This window comes from Ursus americanus, chromosome 11 (assembly GCF_024610735.1).
Source record: "Ursus americanus isolate L20-20 chromosome 11, mUrsAme1.1.p, whole genome shotgun sequence".
NCBI classification, from domain to species: Eukaryota; Metazoa; Chordata; class Mammalia; order Carnivora; family Ursidae; genus Ursus; species Ursus americanus.
Window position 1 is genome coordinate 45,048,807 of NC_142137.1, and position 21,128 is coordinate 45,069,934.

At 39.8% G+C, this 21,128-nt stretch overlaps 2 protein-coding genes across 3 annotated transcripts in view; one reads left to right on the forward strand and one right to left on the reverse strand.

The window, feature by feature from the left end:
* The first annotated feature begins 832 nt into the window (after window positions 1-832).
* ARG1 (arginase 1) lies at window positions 833-12,236 on the forward strand. Its single transcript, XM_045805547.2, has 8 exons — window positions 833-984; window positions 4,583-4,655; window positions 7,049-7,223; window positions 9,245-9,404; window positions 10,655-10,749; window positions 11,073-11,177; window positions 11,382-11,518; window positions 11,741-12,236. The coding sequence occupies exons 1-8, from the start codon at window positions 928-930 to the stop codon at window positions 11,905-11,907; spliced, it is 969 nt and encodes a 322-aa protein (XP_045661503.2). The 5' UTR covers window positions 833-927; the 3' UTR covers window positions 11,908-12,236.
* A 1,963-nt stretch (window positions 12,237-14,199) lies between these two features.
* MED23 (mediator complex subunit 23) overlaps window positions 14,200-21,128 on the reverse strand; it is a 46,475-nt gene continuing 39,546 nt past the window's right edge. For both annotated transcript variants that reach the window (XM_045805546.2, XM_045805545.2), the window contains 5 exons: window positions 20,548-20,620; window positions 19,348-19,562; window positions 18,290-18,410; window positions 17,173-17,304; window positions 14,200-15,336 (listed from right to left, as the gene is read on the reverse strand). In XM_045805546.2, coding sequence (XP_045661502.1) covers window positions 15,169-15,336; window positions 17,173-17,304; window positions 18,290-18,410; window positions 19,348-19,562; window positions 20,548-20,620 — 709 coding nt within the window. In that variant the 3' untranslated portion in view covers window positions 14,200-15,168. The remainder of the gene's footprint in view (window positions 15,337-17,172; window positions 17,305-18,289; window positions 18,411-19,347; window positions 19,563-20,547; window positions 20,621-21,128) is intronic.

The following is a 21,128-nucleotide window of genomic DNA, read 5'->3' on the forward strand; positions in this document are numbered from 1 at the left end:
AGAATGCCAGTGAATCACGGCTCTTCCTCTACCACCTGTGCCTGGCATTTGGCAGCTTCTCTGAGCTTCAGTTTCTTTACCAGTAAAAATGGAACGAATGGTCAGACTTGCTATAAAGTTGGTCTAAGGATTAAATGAGAGAATATAAAAGAACAGCATCCAGAACATGATAAAAACTGAACGTTGGCTATTTTTACCTCTGATTATAGTATCACGATCCCAAGAATTGTTGTTTTCCCTACACACCATATTTCAAAATTTGTACGGTAACATCTTTGGGTTCTTAATCGGGTAATTCATTTTTCTTTTCAGTAAATGAGAAAAGGAAATCATATGCTTTCCTTGACACTGTCCGCTGGTGGGGCATGAGGCGTGTCTCGTGGATTAACCATTAATCCTAGTGTGTGAGACCGGCACTCAGCGTTGCAGGGCTGGAAGGGAAGTGAGAGACCCACTCACCAAGCCCAGCCCTGTTCCACACAGGAGGATTCAAAGGCCTAGAGGAGGTAAGTGCCCTGCCCTGTGTTTCCACAGCTAGAACCATGACATCACTTATGTGGTTATGATTAATTGATTATGATTAGAAAAGATTAGCATGCTTAGGAAATCGAGCTTGTGGTTAGGCAAGACTCTAGTCATCCAGCTGACTTTGTAAAATGGAAGTGAACGGGTGACACGAATAAGCTCACTTAATTAGAGACTTAGACTCACAGGGACGCGTGGTTACTCCAAGTATGAAGAACTTGCGAGACCTCCGCCTGACTGTTCTTGGGTGCGAGGGGTGGAGCCAGCCTTCCTCATTAGAATAAGGTAAACAGATTCAGTCTAGTTATAAATGGAAAAAAATATGTGTCCTCGGTCACTGAGGGCTGTAGAGAGTGGTGCGTGGCTGGAGAGCTCAGGGCAGCAGAGAGAAGGGGGCAGAGCATGAGTTCCAAGTCAAAATTCGTAGGGATCATCGGAGCGCCCTTCTCGAAGGGCCAGGTGAGTAAAAAGCGCGGCCTTGAATAACTGGAATTCATGACAAAACCTCAGACTTGAGAATTAGGAAGATCTTAATGTCTGCCTAGCTCCGTTCCCTGGAACAACCGGGCCTGAAATATATATATATATATATATATATATATTTTTTTTTAAGTCCTCTTACCATTTTGCAACATTGGAGAATTATGGTCACAAACTCACTTATTCTCATGGCTCCTAATCTCAGCTGCAGCCAATTTTATGTGAATCTACTACATTTTCTTTGTATTCTTTAAGAGAACATATTTTTATTTGAATGGATTTGGACTGTGTATGTATTATAGCTACTCATTGAGATTCCCACGTTCTTGTTGCTCAGAGGCGAGAGGATTTTAAGCAAACACATTGGTTTAATCATGTATTAATGCCTAGAAACAATTCATGGATTGGCAGCATGTTTCAGACTTCTTTTAGTCTGCATAACCTAAATGTTATTGCTTTTTACAACTTGCTGGATGATTCATATTCTTTGAGGGCTTTCATGATCCTGTGAAAGTGTTAGTTCACGGGCTAGGTAGAATCCTTTGTGTATCTCCTTTTGAGTGAGGAAAAAAGAAAAAGGAAAGAAAAGAAAATCCACCTGGAGGTTGGCAACATTGAAGGGACTAATGCATTTATGAAATTCCCAGATTGCCAACACATGCCAGCAACATTGCACTTTGCAGCCTTTTCTTCTGGTGAGCGCACTCATTCTGGCAAATACGGTGTGATGAGAGACCTCAGGCTTCAGCAAGCATCGGTGCTTAAAGGCGGAAAACCGAGAACAAGAACAAAAGCAAACAAGACAAAGTGTGAACCGAAACTCCGCGGATTGATATTTTGTCCCTGTGGTTGTTTCAAACAGGGTCTTCATTTTCCAGCGTTCTCTTTGCCCATCTGGGTAGTAGTTCACTCCTTTCAGTTTTGAACTCGTGTTTGGCACTCTGGTGTTTTATTGCAAAACAGATTGGGAGAGGTCAGAGGGTAGAGACCCAGACTGCATCTGGACTGTCCGTAAACACTGCTGCACCACCCCTGGTAGCCCTTCAAAGCTCTCTCCCGGACACGGGGACATCTTGCTGACACAGAAGTGTTTCTTCTAGTGCTCGGGTTAATTGCAAAACCCACAATATACTCACCTATTCTTGCGACAGGTTCTAATGAAGACAGAATGAAAGTAACTGACCGAAAGGAAGGAAAGGAGGGAGGCAAATAAAAATTTAAGAAGGAAGGAAGGAAGGAAGGAAGGAAGGAAGGAAGGAAGGAAAGAAGGACAGAAGGGAGAAGGGAGGGAGTGCGGGAGGGAGGGAGGCAGGAAGGCAGGTAGCAGCCTGAATATACTCTGGTCCTCGGACCTCAGCAGAAGAATTCACGCTGTGATAATAATAGCCCTTCAAAGGGATAGTATTTTGAAATACAGCCTGATGCATTTTCTGTTCTTCAGTATTTCTTAGTATTTCTTTTTTTCTTTTCCCCTAGAGCTCTTCCCTTATTAAAACTTGGCCCCATGAGAAGGAAGCTTATTGTCTCCTGATAGTAAGGGCTCAGAGAGAGATGTTTCTACCCTAAGCCCTAGCATAGGAGGAAAATGGTGGCCAACATATTAGCATCTCTCCTCACCTACAGGAAGTAGAAGTTCACAAACAGGCAAAGGAGAGGATTAAGGGCAGATGACCAGGAGGTTGAGTCTGAGGAAAGACTCCACTCACTTGCAAGGCAGAGAGCGGTGCATGGGGAGTTGATGGCAACAAACGACAGAAGTACTATATTTATTGTACAGTTCACTAAGGCTCAGAGAGGTCTGGTAATTTGCTAAGTTACTAGCCTTGACTGTGATTCAAGACAGGATTGGATGATCCCGAAGCCTATGCACCTGACGTGTGTCGATGCCGGCAGTTGGCAGTGGACTTGACCCTTGTGGCCAGTTAGGGCTGGGGCCCAGCTTCGAAGTCAGTGGAGGTAACGAAGTGATCTCCAGAGTGAGTCGGTAAACCGAGCAACGAGAAAAGACCAATCGTGAGAAGCAGCTCCAATCAAACAAGTAGAAAAGAATGATGGAACGTATCACTCTGGGAAATCTAGTCACTGTGTGAGCCCAAATAGAGTGTCAGCTAAGGGGTCTAGAGGACTTGTTCCAAAGCTTAAAAGGAAGAGGGAACCGGCCAGGGCGTTTTCTCGGGGTGATGGGTTTTGAGCATCTACGAAGCACTACAACGTGTAGCCCCTGAGCGGAAAGAACCCTTGGGCTGAAATCTAACAAGGGAGGAAAGACAAAGCAAACAACCACCAAAGGAAAGGCAAAATTTGAGCCAAGCAGCACTTTCCAGAGGTTTAAGGAAGGGGCAGTTCCATCTGCTCCAGGAGGGAGGTGTGTGGGGGTGCGCGTGCCAGCAGGCAAGGGAGAGAAGGAGCAACACATGTCAGGCCGAGGCAGGCGGGCACTTGCCACCCGGAGCAGGAATGTGACACGCAGGGCTCGCCCAGCAGCTGGGCCAAGTCAGCTGTCCCTGGAATTCGGTAGAAATAGCTGCTTCGTTTGGTGCCACAGCCCCAGTCGTAGGGACAGACACACACGGTCTCTTGGCACGTCTTCTCGTTGGGTAACACAGAGGAACTTCCCGTGCCTACCAGCCCTGCTGGAAATCAGAATCAGCTGCAGAAGAGGACTGTTCCTGTAGACTTGGATTCTGCCAGGAAGCTGGAGGGGATTTATGCCAAGGAGGATGTGGGTTGGCCTCTCTGACGTAGGAAACGGCAAGGGGAGAATTCTTGTCCATCTTGCTGAAGCAAGTCAGAACCTGAAATACCGGATTGGTCTTTGTGGCTTCAGCTCCGGGTGATGAGTTTCTGCCGCCAGGAGCTCGCTCGCTTACCACCCTGCGGACCCGCACGTATGGCTCTCTCCTGCCAGGCTCGGCTTTTTCTCAGGCTTTTAGCCAAGTCGTTCCCTGGGTTTGCAAAGTAGCTCCAGCACGCCATGCCTTTTCCCAAACACCTGCTCATGTTGTAAGACTCAGCTGGAATGTCAACCACTCTACGCAGCCTTCCCGACACACTGTGTCCCCGGCCGAGTCTGGAGCATCTGTTTTTGTTGCGATGACCTGCATGGCACTGGAGCCGATCTCCACGTACTGTAACTGGGGTTAAATATACAAATCCCTATTCGCTCATGAGTTGCTCAAACACAGAAGGCCTCTCTTTTTAGTTGATTGTGTCTCTGTCTCTAAGAGTGCTTTTGCACAAAATATATCTTCGCCATGTTGGTAGCGCGGTGTCTGTCATGGGAAGAGGAGACGCAGGTCCCGGAACCCAAAGAACCTGGATGTGAACTAAGACTCTGCCATTTGTTAGCTGTGCGTCTGTAGGAAAATGAAATAACCTTTCCGATTCCAGAGCCTCATCGCTGACGTGGGACTCACTCAATCTGCCTTGCTGGGATGACTCCATGAGATGGGGTAAATTCCTGGCTCGGGAGGAACTCAAAAAACGATAGTTACTCTTCACCCGATTAAAGAATGAAAAGAGTTTCTATTGTGGGCATCTGATCATGTCTGAATTATTTTATTTTTTAATCATTTAGCCACGAGGAGGGGTGGAAGAAGGCCCCGCAGCATTGAGAAACGCTGGCCTGCTTGAGAAACTGAAAGAACAAGGTAATTTTTCCATTGAAAGATGACCAGCCTGATTTTCTTCCCGCTCTGAAGAAAGGAGCAGGCTCCTGCTAAAAGGGGGTGTACCTGCAATGACATTTATCCCACAGAACTGCAGCACGAGTGGTAACTTTAGAGGTACATCCTATTTCTTAAAAAAGCAGTGTATGGAGAAAATGCTCTGTCAGTATTGTTGGCTGAAGATCCTCACTCAGATATTTTGTCTTTCTGGCCAGGCGATTGTATGAAAGAATCTGTGGGCTAGAACGGGGGTTGGGTGGGGGAGTAGGGGAGTCAGGGGAACTGCAAATGAAAAGCAAGGGGCAGCAGGAAGTACTCGGCTGGCAAGAGGACTCCTGTTTGTAAAAGGAAATAAAGCAGGGATGACGACGACGATGAGGATGATGTTGATGGCACCTAGTGTTTGCCCAGCGTGTAGTTGTGTATGCAGACACCACACATACACATACATGAGCCTGCAGATAAGAAATGATACAGAGTCTAAAAGTATAGGCTAAAGCAAATGTCGTCTTTCTATATAAAATTCCTGATGAAGAATTGGCAAGGACACAGAGCTACCAGAACTGTCACACGTTTCTGGTGGGAATGCTTCATGATACAGCCACTTTGGAAAGTAGTTTGGCTCTTTCTTAAGTAAACGTCCAACTGCCTTCTGGCCCATCACATCTACTCCTAGGTATTTACCAGGAGAAGTGAAAACACATCCACACCAAGACTTGTACTTGAGTGCTTCTAGCAGCATTATTTTTAACAGCCCAAAGAACGGAGACAACAGAACACCCATAACTGGTGAAGGGATAAATGACAGATGGTTCATCCACACTGCGGGCTGGTGCTCAACCATAAAAAGGAACAGACCACTGACCCAGGCAAGGACATGGGTGAGCCTCAAAGACAACTCGCTAAGTGAAAGAGAGCACACACAAGAGACACCTACTGTGTGACTGCTTGTACATGAAATTCTAGAAAGGACAAAAGCATAGCAACAGAAGCTCATCAGCAGTTGCCTTGGGATGGGCAAGGGAATGACTGCAAAGGGGCATATGGGAGTTGGGGGCGTAATGGACGTGTTCTCAATCTTGATTATGGTGGTGGTTTCAAGACTGTAGATGTTTCTAAAACTCATTGACCTGTACAGTTAAGATGAAAGAATTGTAGTAAATAAGAATTACATGTCATGAAGCTGAAAAAAGGAGGGGGAGAGAGAACAGAAGGGTTGTGTAAATGGACCGGACTAGTCTCAGTTTACAAGCATAATTTGGTGAGGTTTTATATCAGGTTAAATCTCTTAGATGTGTTATTGAATCATGGATACGCACAAACATATAATAAATAAAATACACAATGACTAGTTAGTTCAGAACCCCGAACTGATCTCATGCCACAGTTTTACCTGAAGCTCTGTACCTTGAAGCCTAATGCAAGGCCTTCTTGGACGTGCACCCACGTCGTTAGGAACCTGGGATTGCCTGCGATTTCTCCTTATTAAAAAGTTATAATAAGCCTTTATTTCCTGAGCTCACTGAAGTGTTAAGCTCGCTGCTAATCGTATGCTTACTGAATTCTGACAATACCACTATGAGGCAGGTACAATGCACCGAGGAGGGAGCTGAACTGCTACAGCAGGTAACAGATTGGATTGAAACCAAGGACTGTTAATTATAGTCAGAAAATCTAGAAAATACTGGTGTGACTGGTGTATTTCCTTCTGGGCATATAATACATAACATAATATATAATATATATATATTCTTTAAAAAAAAACTATTTCTTTATTATAAATACAAATGCTTATTGGAGAAAGGTAGAAAGCACATAAGCCAAGAGGACCACACAGAGATAAAGACGGCAAGGCCGCTCATTAAGCCCAAACCGGAAGATTATCACTGTCCTACTTTCGTGTCCAGCCTCGCTGGATTGATTCCAGAGGTATTCACCGAGAGCCTGTGTACAGCTGAGATGACGATGTCAGGCAAAAACAGACATGGTTTCTACCTTTGCAACTTTTATGGTCCTTCCCAATGTTTACTTTGCTTATCCTTATAAAAGTACACTGTTGGGGCGCCTGGGTGGCACAGCAGTTAAGCGTCTGCCTTCGGCTCAGGGCGTGATCCTGGCGTTATGGGATCGAGCCCCACATCAGGCTCCTCTGCTATGAGCCTGCTTCTTCCTCTCCCACTCCCCCTGCTTGTGTTCCCTCTCTCGCTGGCTGTCTCTATCTCTGTCGAAGAAATAAAAATAAAATCTTTTAAAAAAAAAAAAAAAAATAAATAAATAAATAAAAGTACACTGTTGTGTAAATTTGGAATCATCCTACACAGACTGTTATGTAATCTTTTTTTATGTAGTAACTTGAATTTTGCTTTTAATTATAGAGTGTGATGTGAAAGATTATGGGGACGTGCCCTTTGTTGATGTCCCTAGTGATCCTCCCTTTCAAATTGTGAAGAATCCAAGGTCCGTGGGAAAAGCGAACGAGCAGCTGGCCGGCGTGGTGGCGGAAGTCAAGAAGAATGGAAGGACTAGCCTGGTGCTGGGCGGAGATCACAGGTCTTGTTTAATGATTCTCTCTCTGAAGTCTGGCACAAATGGCATAAGGGAGTATAACCAAACCGTGAGAGAAGAGAAAATAGGAAAGGGAAAGCACTGATCAATACTTCATACCGAATTTTCTGCCTTTGTTTTCTTTTGTTTCGGTTATTATTTTCTTTTGGAAATAGAGAAAGCTCTATTTGAAGTCTTGCATTATCTTTATTACAGCAGAAAATATATGACATGAGTGGATTTCAGTAAAATATTCAGCACAAACTTACATTCCTAAATGAATAAGCATGAGAAATTTCCTAGCCAGGTTATTGTACTTGACTCCAGAACAACTTATTTAAGTCAACATTTAAAAATACGCTTCCTGTTATAAAAGTAATACTTTCAAACTTTTGAAATACACACACACAAATAAATAAAATAATAGTAATTATATTTCCTAACAAGCGTTTCAAGTGAAACTGCAAATCGAACATGTTTCCTTTCTGCCGTACTGTTTCACTTGTACCTGACTTTGTTTAACAACCGTGTTATCCCATACTATGTTCTTAACTTAAAGTACAGATTTCCCTATGTTACCTCATGATATATATAAGCATAATTTTTATTGTTGTATAATTTTTCATCAAGGTATTAAATCACTCTACATATCCATATTGCCACCTATTCAGGTAATTTTCAAATTTTCCTGATTATAAATAATGTGGCAAAGACCCGTTCTGTGCACGAGCCTTTTTAATGTCTACTCTCGAGGTCCCCGAGCACATATTCAGAGGTCTAATCAGATCAGAAAGTACAAACACGGGGCGCCTGGGTGGCTTAGTCTTCAGCCTCTGCCTTCGGCTCAGGGCATGATCCCGGGGTCCTGGGATCGAGCCCCACATCAGGCTCCTCCGCTATGAGCCTGCTTCTTCCTCTCCCACTCCCCCTGCCTGTGTTCCCTCTCTCGCTGGCTGTCTCTCTCTCTGTCCAATAGTTAAATAAAATCTTTTTAAAAAGAAAAAGTGCAAACACAACAATGGCTCTTGAAGCAGGCATCAATCACTTCGGCTCCAGAGCCAAACCATTTCCGGGGCTCCTGTGTGACAAAACTGCAGTTGAGAAACTGGGGCTCACTTTCTTTTTTACGTGGAAAAATTTGTAAGTGGCAGTTTTAAGAGTGGCAAAGAGCCACAAGCCAAGACATCTGAAGGGGAAACAAATATCGAGCAGCAGGATCAATACTAAGCTTCGAGGCGGGCTGCCTTCACCTGAGCAACTGCGAGGTCACAGTTCTCTGCACGACGCTTGACCGTCTGCCGTGGGAGAACACAGACGCCGGGTGGCCAATCCTAAGCTTCGGACTTTTATGTAAGATGTCACTCAGTGCTTCCATCCGGCAAAGTTTCTGGAGCTCGGAGCGTTTGAGTGGAACTTTGAGAGTTCTGGACCTGGCTAAGAGTGGGTCTTTACACGTGTGGCAGGAGAGGAGAGAGTTCAAGAGAGCGTCTGAGTGACGAACAGCAAGCGAGCCCCCAGGAAAATCTGGCTGAACTGGATACAAGGATTTCTGAGTGATGCTCCCCAGTTGTAAAATCATTGGATTTTAGGAAAAACGGACTCTGTGGTAATTCACTTGAAAGAATGGAAGTATTTCCCAAGAGACAAGAGAAAGTGAGACTGATTTAATCTTGAGAATTAAATAGTGTCTCATGCTAAGGAATTTCTTGTGTAGCTAGTGTTTTTATACAGATTTAATTTTTGGTTAAAATAATAATTTGCAATTTTATTAGAAGATGGTTTCCAAAAAAAAAAAAATCACAGATTTTTTAGTAGGGCCATTGGTGTAAACTTAACTTGTTAGTAATTAAGCACAAGCTATGCTTTCTATGGTTATAAGTATTTAATGGGCACCTCCAATTAAAAACCTATCAGAAGTACCAGCCATTTTGACTGAAAGGAAAACCAAGTGAGAGCACGGAGTTAATAATATGATGGATGGAATAATATTGCAAACCTGATGTTCACACTGTATTTTTCCTCTGAAGTATGGCGGTTGGAAGCATCTCTGGCCATGCCAGGGTCCACCCAGATCTCTGTGTCATTTGGGTGGACGCTCACACCGATATCAACACTCCACTGACAACCACAAGTGGGAACTTGCACGGACAACCGGTGTCTTTTCTCCTGAAGGAACTAAAAGGAAAGGTAAGAGGCTGGTTGCTATTCTATTAGAAAGGAACGGTCTCTTTAGCAGAAGTTCAGGTGATAGAAGGGAAGGAGGAACCTGGTGCCATCTTACTTTTGATGTCATTGCAAACCATCTTCTCAGCAGCCAATAAGCTAAGGGTTGGTGCGTAAAGGAAGTGAGGCCCTGTGCCTCTACCTTACATGTTAGTTTGCAAACTGACTTTACATATATCTTCCCTCTTGATTCTTAAGCTACCCAGTTCAGTATGTGGGGCAGAGAGTAATCCTTTATAAGCAAATTAGCAGAGGTTCAGAGGTTAACTGACTTGGTCAAGATCACATGCCAAGCACATAGCAAGGCAAGCGCCAGAACTGATCTATAACCTACCTCTTTCTACCATGTGCTACACAGCCTCTCATGCTTTGCAAGCGTCCCCTCCAATCATGGGACCTTTTTCAAAAATGGAGTTTTAAAATGTGGATTACAAAGGTTTATTATTTAGCATCCTTACTGTGAGAAGTTTGTATCTACATCGTAAGAGGAAGAACTAACTCCTTGCTCCCTAGAAACTTCTTTTCTAAAAGATGTGAGGTGACATTCCAGATGAAGATGTAATGCTGTGGTTCATATTCATCGATATTCTGTAGCATATCAATAAAACAATTCTTACTGATATAGCTGTACAATATTGGTCTTTATGAGGATACCTGGGGATCCAAACCCCCTTGTTAAGTGCTCAGAAGTAACACTTTCTGAACTGATGACCAAGTGATTGATTTATAAAGTTGCAAAGTGTGTAGTTAGCACATGGGAATAGCCACCCTTGGCTCCAGGACATCTGGAGAGCACCCGAAGAGCTGCTTGAAAATCTCCCCCAGTCACTCTAAGCCATCCTTGGGACTCTAAGTCCTTACTGAGAAGAGGAATAAAGAAGAAAGCCACAAAAGTCATGAAAGCACACCGATTTCTTCATAGCAGATTTTGGGAAAGCAGAGCCCAGTGGAATGGGGCACGGAGTGGGTAAATGCTGACAAATGATTCAGGTTCGGGTCTGGACCAGGGTGAAAGTGGGTAAGGCCAAGCTACCTAGATACCCCAAACCAAGGCAGGCATTCTCTTCTGAATTTTGTATTGCGTTTTAATGATTTCTTCAAAATATATGTTCTAAATAGAAGATAAATGCAATCCAGCAAGGGCCCTTCACTTTCAATATAAGATGTGCTCAAGAATCATATATACTAATCAAATGGAAACATTGCAATTTTAGATCCCCGATGTACCAGGATTCTCCTGGGTGACTCCCTGCATATCTGCCAAAGATATTGTGTATATTGGCCTGAGAGACGTGGACCCTGGGGAACAGTAAGTTTATTCCTTGATGTGAATTACCTTCATTTTCTCTCTTTTGCATGCTAGGCATGCTGGTCAAACCTATGAGAAAAAAAATGATTTTAAGCACCAAGTATATATGTCTATAACTATATACCCATATAAATATTTATGTCTATAAATCAGGTGATCTTTATATTAATTTACTGTTAAAAATAAATCGATATATACATATAGTTCATAGGACTTAAATATTTTATGTATTTTACCACAATGATCCTTTCTTTAAAAGGAAACAAGACAGCATAGAGTTAGACTCTTTATTAACTGTAGGATTATCTTAATATCTTTCACAGCTACATTTTGAAAACTCTGGGTATTAAATATTTTTCAATGACTGAAGTGGATAAACTGGGAATTGGCAAGGTGATGGAAGAAGCCCTCAGCTATCTACTAGGAAGGTATGATGCTTGTGTGTGTGTAATGTAAATATTATTAAAAGGACTTACTACTGATGTTAATGTAAATTATTAATAAAGCCTTCATGTAAAATTATGGAACTTCACTGGATTGTTACTTTTTATAAAACAAGGTAAAAACTATATTTATGTACTATGTATTAAACCACCAACTTTAAACTGAATTTCTTTCCCACCTCTTAAAAGGAAAAAAAGGCGAATTCATCTGAGCTTTGATGTTGATGGATTGGACCCATCTTTCACACCAGCTACGGGCACACCAGTTGTGGGAGGTCTGTCTTACAGAGAAGGTCTCTACATTGCAGAAGAAATTTACAAAACAGGTAGGTAAAAATTGGGATGAATAAAGAAGCAAGTGTACACATGGCCAGTATATATTTATACCCTCCGATCTGAAAATCAAGCCCCATCGGACACTTCTAGAATGCCCATCACATGATGCAATCACCACCTGTTCACGCTCCTGGATAATATTTCAAGGCAGGGTACTGGATTAAAAACGTCAACTATTTAACAAATTACATTATTTTCCATTGTTGTTACAGGGCTACTCTCAGGATTAGATATAATGGAAGTGAACCCCTCTCTGGGGAAGACACCAGAAGAAGTAACTCGAACAGTGAACACAGCAGTAGCAATAACCTTGTCTTGCTTTGGAGTTGCACGGGAGGGTAATCATAAGCCTATTGACTACCTTAACCCACCTAAGTAAATGTGGAAACATCACGTAAAAATCTCACAGCTAATGTCATAATTAGCCAATCTAATAATTTACTTAAGCTTATAGTTATTCTCCCAAATATTTGGTCTTTCTGAAAAATGTTCTGCCTTGGTAAATATTGGTATAATTAATATAAACTATCAATTCCCTCTTGGTGTGAAATTCAAGATTTGGAAATTCTAAGTTTTGTGTAATTAAAAGCACACATAGAGTGGGACTCCTGATATCAGGAGATAAAGCTATCCCACCTGGAAAGGGACCATATTCCCATGTTGTTCAAAAGATGTGATTTTTATAATAAACTCTTTATATTAAGGTTCTATTATGTCTGTATGTTTCTAAACACATGGATTTACTGAGGATTTAAAAAGCCCACAGTGAAATCATCATCTCCCAAACACTGTGAAACTGGTGAGACGAAACTCTGCCTCCTGGTTTTTTCATCTGTAAAATGGGTAATGGTACGGCCTCGTGAATCTCCAAGTTCGTTAATGTTAGATGACCATGTTTTACTTTTTCTAAACCTCAGACATGATATTGGTTTATACTTTAAGCAAGGCTGCTATTGAGGTAGCCTTTTTGGGGGTAGAAAGAAGAAACCAAATTATTTGTTTCTAATACCTTCTAATTCAGATAGGAATTTCACTAAATTATCCGCGGCTTCCAAACATCCCCCCCTCCCCTTCACTCATTGCAATTATAGTGTCTCATTGGCTGAAATCCTTAAACAACCCACAAACTCATCTTGGCTCTGGAATATAGTGAGGGAAATGGAATATAATAAAATAAAATAAAATAAAATAAAAGACTAAACTACAGTTGATCCTTGAAGAACATGGCTTTGAACTGTGTGGGTCCACTTATAACTGAATTTTTTTTTGATACAGCACAGCAATGTAAATTTTCTTTCTTATGATTTTAATAACATCGTTTCTCTAGCTTTATTATAAGAATACAGTATATAATACATATTATATATGTATATTATCTACAAAATATCTGATAATCGGCTGCTAATGTTATCAGTAAGGCTTTTGGTCAACAATAGGCTATCAGTAGTTAAGCTTTTGGGGAGTCAAAAGTTATAAATTTTCGACTGTGTGTGGAGGTCAGCACCCTTAACCCCTGTGTTGTTTAAGGGTCAGCTGCATGATCAAAATCAGGGAAGCAAACTCTTCCCCTCCTCCCCAACTTATACAGAACTCCAGCGGACTCTGTAATGAAGCCAATCCCATTGCTGTAACAGCATGTGTTAAAGAGCCTCTATCATCTGATTTTTCACATGCACCCCAGAATCTTAAACCTAACTGTTGACACTGTAGACTCTGTAAGATAAATATTTTACTGAATTACTTTTAGGTAAGAGCAATTATAATGGACCTTAAAGTATAATGTTAATAATGTAGGCACATGGGGTTACTTAAATTAATTAAAGCTTAATAAAATAAAAAATTCAGTTCCACATTTCAAGTGCTCAGTAGGCATGTGTAGCTTCTGACTGTATTGGACAGCACAGACACAGAATACTTCCACCACTGCAGAAAGTCCTATAGGACAGAGCCACTCTGAAAATACTATTAATTTTCAGAAAGAAAAACTTTTAGGATGCAATGAATATAAAGGCATTGTTTTCCCCTCAGGTGCATTCTAAAACCAAATAAATCTATCTTCTTCTAATGCCTGATTAGCAATTCTTTTAAAAGCCTCTTTTGGGAAAATCAGATCCCCATATTTTTAGTAAGAGAGGAGAAAAGGGAATTTTTAATACATTAACTGGAATGTATTTGTCCTTGGGAAAGTGGGACTGATTTTCACTTTCTTTATTCTGTTTAATACCAGTGTCACAATTATTCCCATTCTATGATCTCAAAGCAATACATTCTTCAAGGCAGCAAGAATATATTGAAACTATGTTAAAAGTAATACTTGAATTCATTTCTCTAAAATTTCTGGAGAATTTTAAGAATACCATTAACCTAGAAAAATTACTTATAACGTTATAGAAATTTTAACCTGGACTTGCATGGCAAATAAAGATTTAATGATCAGAATAATATGAACCACAAGCAAGATAAAAGTGTAAGAGGAATGCATTTGGAAGTAAATTTTTGAAGTATAATTAGTCAAACTTCTCTGATTCTTAAAAAAAAAAAAAAAAAGTAACTCTTAAGTCCCAGGCCAATGTCAGTCATGAACTGTAGTGTACAACCCCTAGAAACAGCCCAGTTCTCTCTTATAACCCAGTTAGCATACTGCCTGGAACACAGCAGACACTCACTCAGATTGAGTAAATAAGTAATCAGTTTATTCATTCAACAGATTTTAGTAATTACTTTTCAAGGCTTTTACAATCTTAATGCCATTTCCCCCCACCCCAAATTAACAGTTTGTCTCTCAAAATCTGATAAACCCTAAAGAACCAAAATGTATGCTGTATTTAAAAATATAAATACTTAAAATTTTTAAGATTATAAAAATTTAAAGAATCGTATCATTGGCTAGGTGAAAGTGTCAACCTGGAAAGGCAATTAATTTATTTTTAAAAATAGAGATTGGAGAATCACCATTTAACCATGATTTTATTAAGTTTATGCATTTCTATGTTATTTTCTTACATGGCTTCCAACTCATTTCATACAGTAAGTTCAAGTCCACAGCAAAGGCAAAAACTTGCCGATCTGCCTTGACAGAAACATTAACCCACGTATTTGGAAACCTATGGTAAAAATTTTAAGCCATTTTTAAAAGAATATGAAACTGTGCTCCTGCAATGCAATGAAATCTAGAGTCCTTCACTCGACATAAATCTCTTATCCCAAAGATACACCAAGAGATTTATGTATAAAATGATTAGATAACTATTTTACATGCAGTGCCTTTAAAACAATGTATTTAAAGACTAAAGTCCTTAATAAAAATTAAAAATAAAACCAGTGACTAGAATAGGAAAGACTGAAAGTATCTAACGAAAGTCATTTGATCATAGATACCTCCATATTCCCAGGTAGCTCTAATAAATTGTTATGGACAGGAGCAACATGTAGCTTACTTGATCTCTTAGAGACAAAAATATAGATAGGGAGATGGGAGTTATAAAGTATCCAGATTCATCATTTGAATCAAAATAAAACAATCTGAACATTACTGCTTCTACTACATCACTATGTAGCCCGATCATGTTCAGATTTAAGAGATGTGAGTCCACTTTCAAAGACAAATGTGTTTCCATTTCCACCACCATACACCTGGACTTCACTGAGTTACTGGTAAGGACCCCGGCACCTGACTAGACTGAGGGGCCGGAGACCCACTACTCATGGCTTGCGGAGGCACGGCAGCTGGCTCCATCTTGCTAATGTGTGTGATGAATCGAAGACGAAGTTTTAAAGCTGGTTTTAAATTACAGATAATCTTCTCTACCTAAGAAATAAACACATTAAAAATATTTTAACTAGAGAACTTCAATTCCCACCGTTAAAGAAGTGCTTTATACATATCTGGAAATAATAAACTAGGGAGTGGAGTGGGCTGGATGAGAAGTTTCTATGTTTTAACAAAAACAAAATTATTTCTCTCTTACATGAGGAAAAAATGTGTTCTCCCTCACACACATTATACATGTGCATATAATCTATATATGTCTACACTTACAAAAACATACTCACCTAGCTAGCCAGTCATCCCACTGTCAAAAGCTAACATAGTTTCCACTGGAAATTTATGCATCCAACCAGTTCGCCATCCTTTTATTTTTCTAATATATATTTTTTAAGATTTATTTATTTGAGAAAGAGAGAGACAGAGAGAGAAAGAACAGGTGGGAGTAGCAGAGGGAGAGAGAAAGAGAATCTAAAGCAGACTACACGCTGAGCATGGAGCAGGACATGGGGCTCAATCTCACGACCCCAAGATCACAACCTGAGCTGAAACCAAGAATTGGACACTTAATCGACTGCACCACCCAGGCACCCAGTTCACCATCCTTTTAAAATGCCATCATCACAGAAGCATGAAGCATGATTATATTTTGAAGTTCTCTGAATAACTTACGTCTGTAACATTTATCTACAAAGCTAATTTTTTGGTTTTGATTTATACTTGGAATTCAAACAAAATAATATTACATCTACTTTTACTTAAACTACTTTAAAGAAATAAAATCATTAAGCAGTTCGACGGCTTTCTTAGCTGTATCCAAATGCTCTTTGACCTTACCAGGGAAGATCAGCCCATCAATAATTTTTCCTTTCTGTATTCCCTTGTGTCAGAACTTCTGAAGCCCAAATACAAAGGATATGCTAAATCAAACATTTCTGTACTGGTTTCCACTCAACTCCGACAATCTTGCTGAGGCAATAAAGAAGTGAACATCCTCCTCACTCCATGTCCCTAGCTCCAAGGAAAGAATCCAGTAGACTAGGATTCTTATGCTTATACTCAGTTTACCTTCTTTTCCTACCAGAGAAAGAAATAACATTAAGGTTTGGAGGGGAGGTCACTTCACCTATCTGCCCTACCTCCACCCTTCTAAAAGAGCCAAGCTTCGGTTTCCTACAGACAGGAAACTCAGTTACGATTCAAGGACGTCCTTTCCACTTTCAGACGACTTTACCAGGAAGTGGCTCTTTTTAAGCTGAGTCAGAATGTGCTTTCCTTTAACTTTACTGGAGTTTATATATGCCTTTTGAAGTGACACACAACAAACCCAATGCCTATTCCAAATGGCAACCCTCCAAATAGTGAGAACATGAACAATTCCCTAGGACTTTGAAAATTCAAGTTAAGTACCTCCAATTCCTTCAAATACCCTTTATGAATTATTCTCTTGATCCCCCTGGCTTCAGTCTTCTAGTTATGCTGCAATCTGTCCAATGTCCCCCAAGTGTACCCTAGTCAGTGTGGGGGAAAATGGGATCTCCTTCACTCATTATACAGCACCTCTCTGGTCTTTTAAAAAGTAGCTTTTCTGTACTGTTTTTTCCTAATGAGATTACTATTAATCAACCACCTAGGTCTTTTTCAGATGTCCTGTTGCAAATAGTAAGGGGAAAAAGCGTGAGAAATCATAAGATGTATTCACTAGTACTTGAATTATATATGCAGAATAATGTGTTCATGTAGCCTAAAAAAGTCTAATAGTATCATCCTTTTCCCCTTAAAAGAAAAAAAAGATAACAAAAGTACTCAAACAAAACTGTATCATCATATATTCAAGTTTTCTAAACTAAATATCATTAAAAGACAAAGTTAACTTACTTGTTCTTTTACGCTGTCACCAGTAAACATATACTTCATATGATACAGGAAGTCACAGATGGGATCCATGTAATTTAGGTGGGCACTACACTGGTCTACATTCAGCAACATGTCATAAAATGCCACTCCAATCTATTTAACAAATAATATAAAATTATTTAAGTGGGCAAAAAAGGTTCAATCATTTAGAATGATGTAGGTAGACTCCATTACAAGACTAACACAGAGGGACAACATGTTTGTTGAAGAACTGTCACTGATCATACAAACCTCTATATGCATGGGGTATACGATATGGTCTGCATTTTTTTTTAAAGATTTATTTATTTGAGAGAGAGAGAGAGAGAGAAAGAGTATGTGAGAGTGTGCATGTGAGTGGGGGCAGGAGCAGAGGGAAAGAATCTCAAGCAGATTTTCCACTGAGCAGGAAGCCTGATGTGGGGCTTGATCCCAACACCCTGAGATCATAATCTGAGCCGAAATGAAGAGCTGTATGTTTAACTGACTGAGCCACCCAGGCACCCTGATATGGTCTGCATTTACAAAGGAATCCAGAGTGCTACAAAATGTCCTTAGCCTAATAGGGCTTCAATGCAATTTCTCTTCATAACTCAGTAATTTCGCTTAATATGAAGAGATAGACGATATCCTTTCTAGAAACCATTTCTCAATGTCTGAGATAATTACAGTCTCAGGGATACTTCAGGTTGTACCTTCTTGGTTCCATTTGATTGGCTCACACTTTAAGGTTCTATACTTGTCTCATTTTCTTTTCTCTGTACTCTTGTTAGGTGACTGACTTCATCCATTCCCATGATTTTAATTAATTCCTCTGTATTATAGTGCAGGCTCTCATATGCACTTCTCCATCCCTTTCTTTTCAACTTTAAGAATGAGTATGTCCCCTGCATTTCCAATGTAATACATCCCACATTAAACTCATTACAGACACACTAAATTATGGGCACACTAAATCCTCTAAAATCATTAGATCCCACTAAACTAATTTCACTACTAATGGTTATGATGATATACAGTTTGGAAAACACTGGGAAAAAAACAGCAATAGATCTTTTAGAACTTAATCCTACCACAGACAACCCAGGTTATATTTTACCTCTATCATACATCGAGTTCTCTCTTGCTGAAATCTTTGTAAAAATGGTCCCACAAGATGGTACACATAAAGCAACTGGAATTCAGTCTTCACTATAGGAAGAAGGACTTCAGTGAGAAACCTAAAATTTGAAGATTAGAAATAAACACTTGTGGTGACTTCAAATCAGCTGAATTGCTTGAACTTTGTTGACACAGCCTACCTAGGCACTTCTAAAATTTGTAATTTTTTGTAAAGTCTCTTTTTCTAATTAATCCTACATTCTCCTCACTGGCTATTATTTTCATTTGATTATCAAAATAAATTACTTCAGATTTAGGGGTCATTCTCAACAGTAAAATTACTGAATGACAGAATGTGAATTACAGGTATCCCCTGCCTGCTTTCTGAAAATCTGCATTACGCCACTTTGCTTTTACAAAAGGCCTACATTATTACAGCAATGGCTTTTTTTTTGTAAAAGCAAAAATTCTTTTTGGTTTTCTTTTGATTAGCAAAAACAGGTGCTAATGTAGGTTTTCTGTAAAAGGAATTGGTGTAACATGAATTTTCAGAAAGGGTGGGATACGCTTTGCTTTATGTCATTTTGGCTTATGGAAGGTTTCATAGGAATACTCTACTTTTGAATAGCAGGAAAAACCTGTATTTGAAATAAAAAGAGAATAACCAATTTAATATAAATGCCATTCTCAAGAAATTTGAATCTAATTACTATCAATTTTATAGTCAAGAAAAATAATCAGAAAATAGGCTAATATGAGTTATTCAGTTCAAAATACAGCTTTTGGGATATATTCTGGAAAAAGCATGCATTTGACTAAACCTCCTGAAACTGTAATGGAAAACTAGATGCCAGATTATTTCTTGCACATACAAATAAATTTTTTTCAAACAATTCTGAAATAAAGGAGCTTTCTCATTATTTAGAAACTCTACTTAATTAAAACTCACTTTGCAAGTTATTCTATTGAATGAGATACATACCTCATGTGTAAATGAGATAAAAAAAAAACAAAAATGAAAAAAGCCCAATTTACTTAAGAAATCATAATACCTACTTGGGAATGAGAGAAAGTTGCCCAATGCTAGAATGGTGCCACACAGCATGTGCGAGAGCTAACGTATAGCTGCAGCTCATCTCGGAGTAGGACTGATGACAAGCAGTGAAGTCAAAGAGGCGGAATGGATAGCCAACCCACTCTGACTCAGATGTCAAGCTGGGACTGCTGATAACACTCACAATTCGATCATGCAGAACAATCCAATATGGCTCCTTTAAAATCAGAGGGAAGCCTGATGAAAAATATCCCTTATCCGGTATTCCACCCCATTTCCAATATTCCACTCCAAAGCCTTTCTCATTCTTTAAAGTTTTTTTACTTATATAGCTTATGTTTTTGTATAATGAAGATTTTGAAGGCAAAAGGGGGTGGCTTCATAATAAGTCAAATTAGGTCAATAGAACCTGGGGATAAGTGTCTGTGAGTTAGAGGGCTCTATACATGTGCCTCCCAGTATCTGATATTTACTATACAGTAAATTGCTCTTGCCAATATCTATCACACAGACAACACTAGTACACATATATAACTCAGAAATAAACACATATGTTTGGAGGTGTGTAAGAAAAAAGTGATTGATTTGGAGAGGTGAACAATCAAGTCTGGAGAGCACAGGGTTAGACAATGTTATTGACATTGGAAGATATTGCAACAGTCAACTGTGTGGTGCTGAGCAGACACACATGAGGTCACAGAAGGGAGACATCACATGAGGGAAGGTCGGGGAAGGGCTCACTGAAGAAGCAGGACCTAAGCTGGAAAAGAATGAATAGGATTTAGAGAAGCTGACAGAAGGAAGAGGGGTTCTGCATGTCTCATTCTGCAACACAGCAGAAGTCCTTAAAACATACCTCAACAAGTATTATTTTCATGAGCAAAGGCTCTAGATACCTAACATGTTAAGTGGTCAAAAGGAGACCAGATTTTAAGGTCAAAGTAAGGTTGGATAGATAAGGTGGGACCAAAGGATGCAGGGACCCAGAGGTCAGGTAGGTTTTTAGATCTCAGGCAGAAGGCAAACAAAACACTCACTGTAGGTTTCTGAAGCAGTAATACTATAAAAACTTAAAAAATATGAAACACTTCCTTAATTGTGTGATGTCCTTGTCCAGGGCATCTTACATGCATCTTATTCTCGTGGCCGACAAGGGACAACTGCATTCCATTACTATGTACAAATCACAGTTATGAACTCACTGGTAACGCAGTGATGATCAATCCAATTGCATTCATCCATGCTGTAATATTCTCTCTTGGTACTAACGGCTGACTATAAGTGAAGAAAAAAGAATAAAAATGTGAAATTACAAAAATACTTTTATATGGTTGACAACCGATCTTATTTTGAGAATATATATAATTCAGGACTGACAACTAACCTACTCCAATAAAGCTACAATAGATTTTTATTGAGTAAAAATTTACCACACCCAAAAGCTAAGGAAGGCTTTACTTAGTTGTCTTGTTTAACAATGGTTGCTGGGATGAAAGACTATTTCTACTTATTTATACTTCTCCAGTCACTATCCCCTACTTTATGTTGATCTTCAAGAAGTTGTGGTCCATATATACAATGGAATATTACACAGCTATCAGAAAGAACTAATTCTCAACATTTGCTGCAACATGGACGGCACTGGAGGAGATAATGCTAAGTGAAATAAGTCAAGCAGAGAAAGACAATTATCATATGATTTCTCTCATCTATGGAACATAAGAACTAGGAAGATCGGTAGGGGAAGAAAGGGATAAAGAAAGGGGGGTAATCAGAAGGGGGA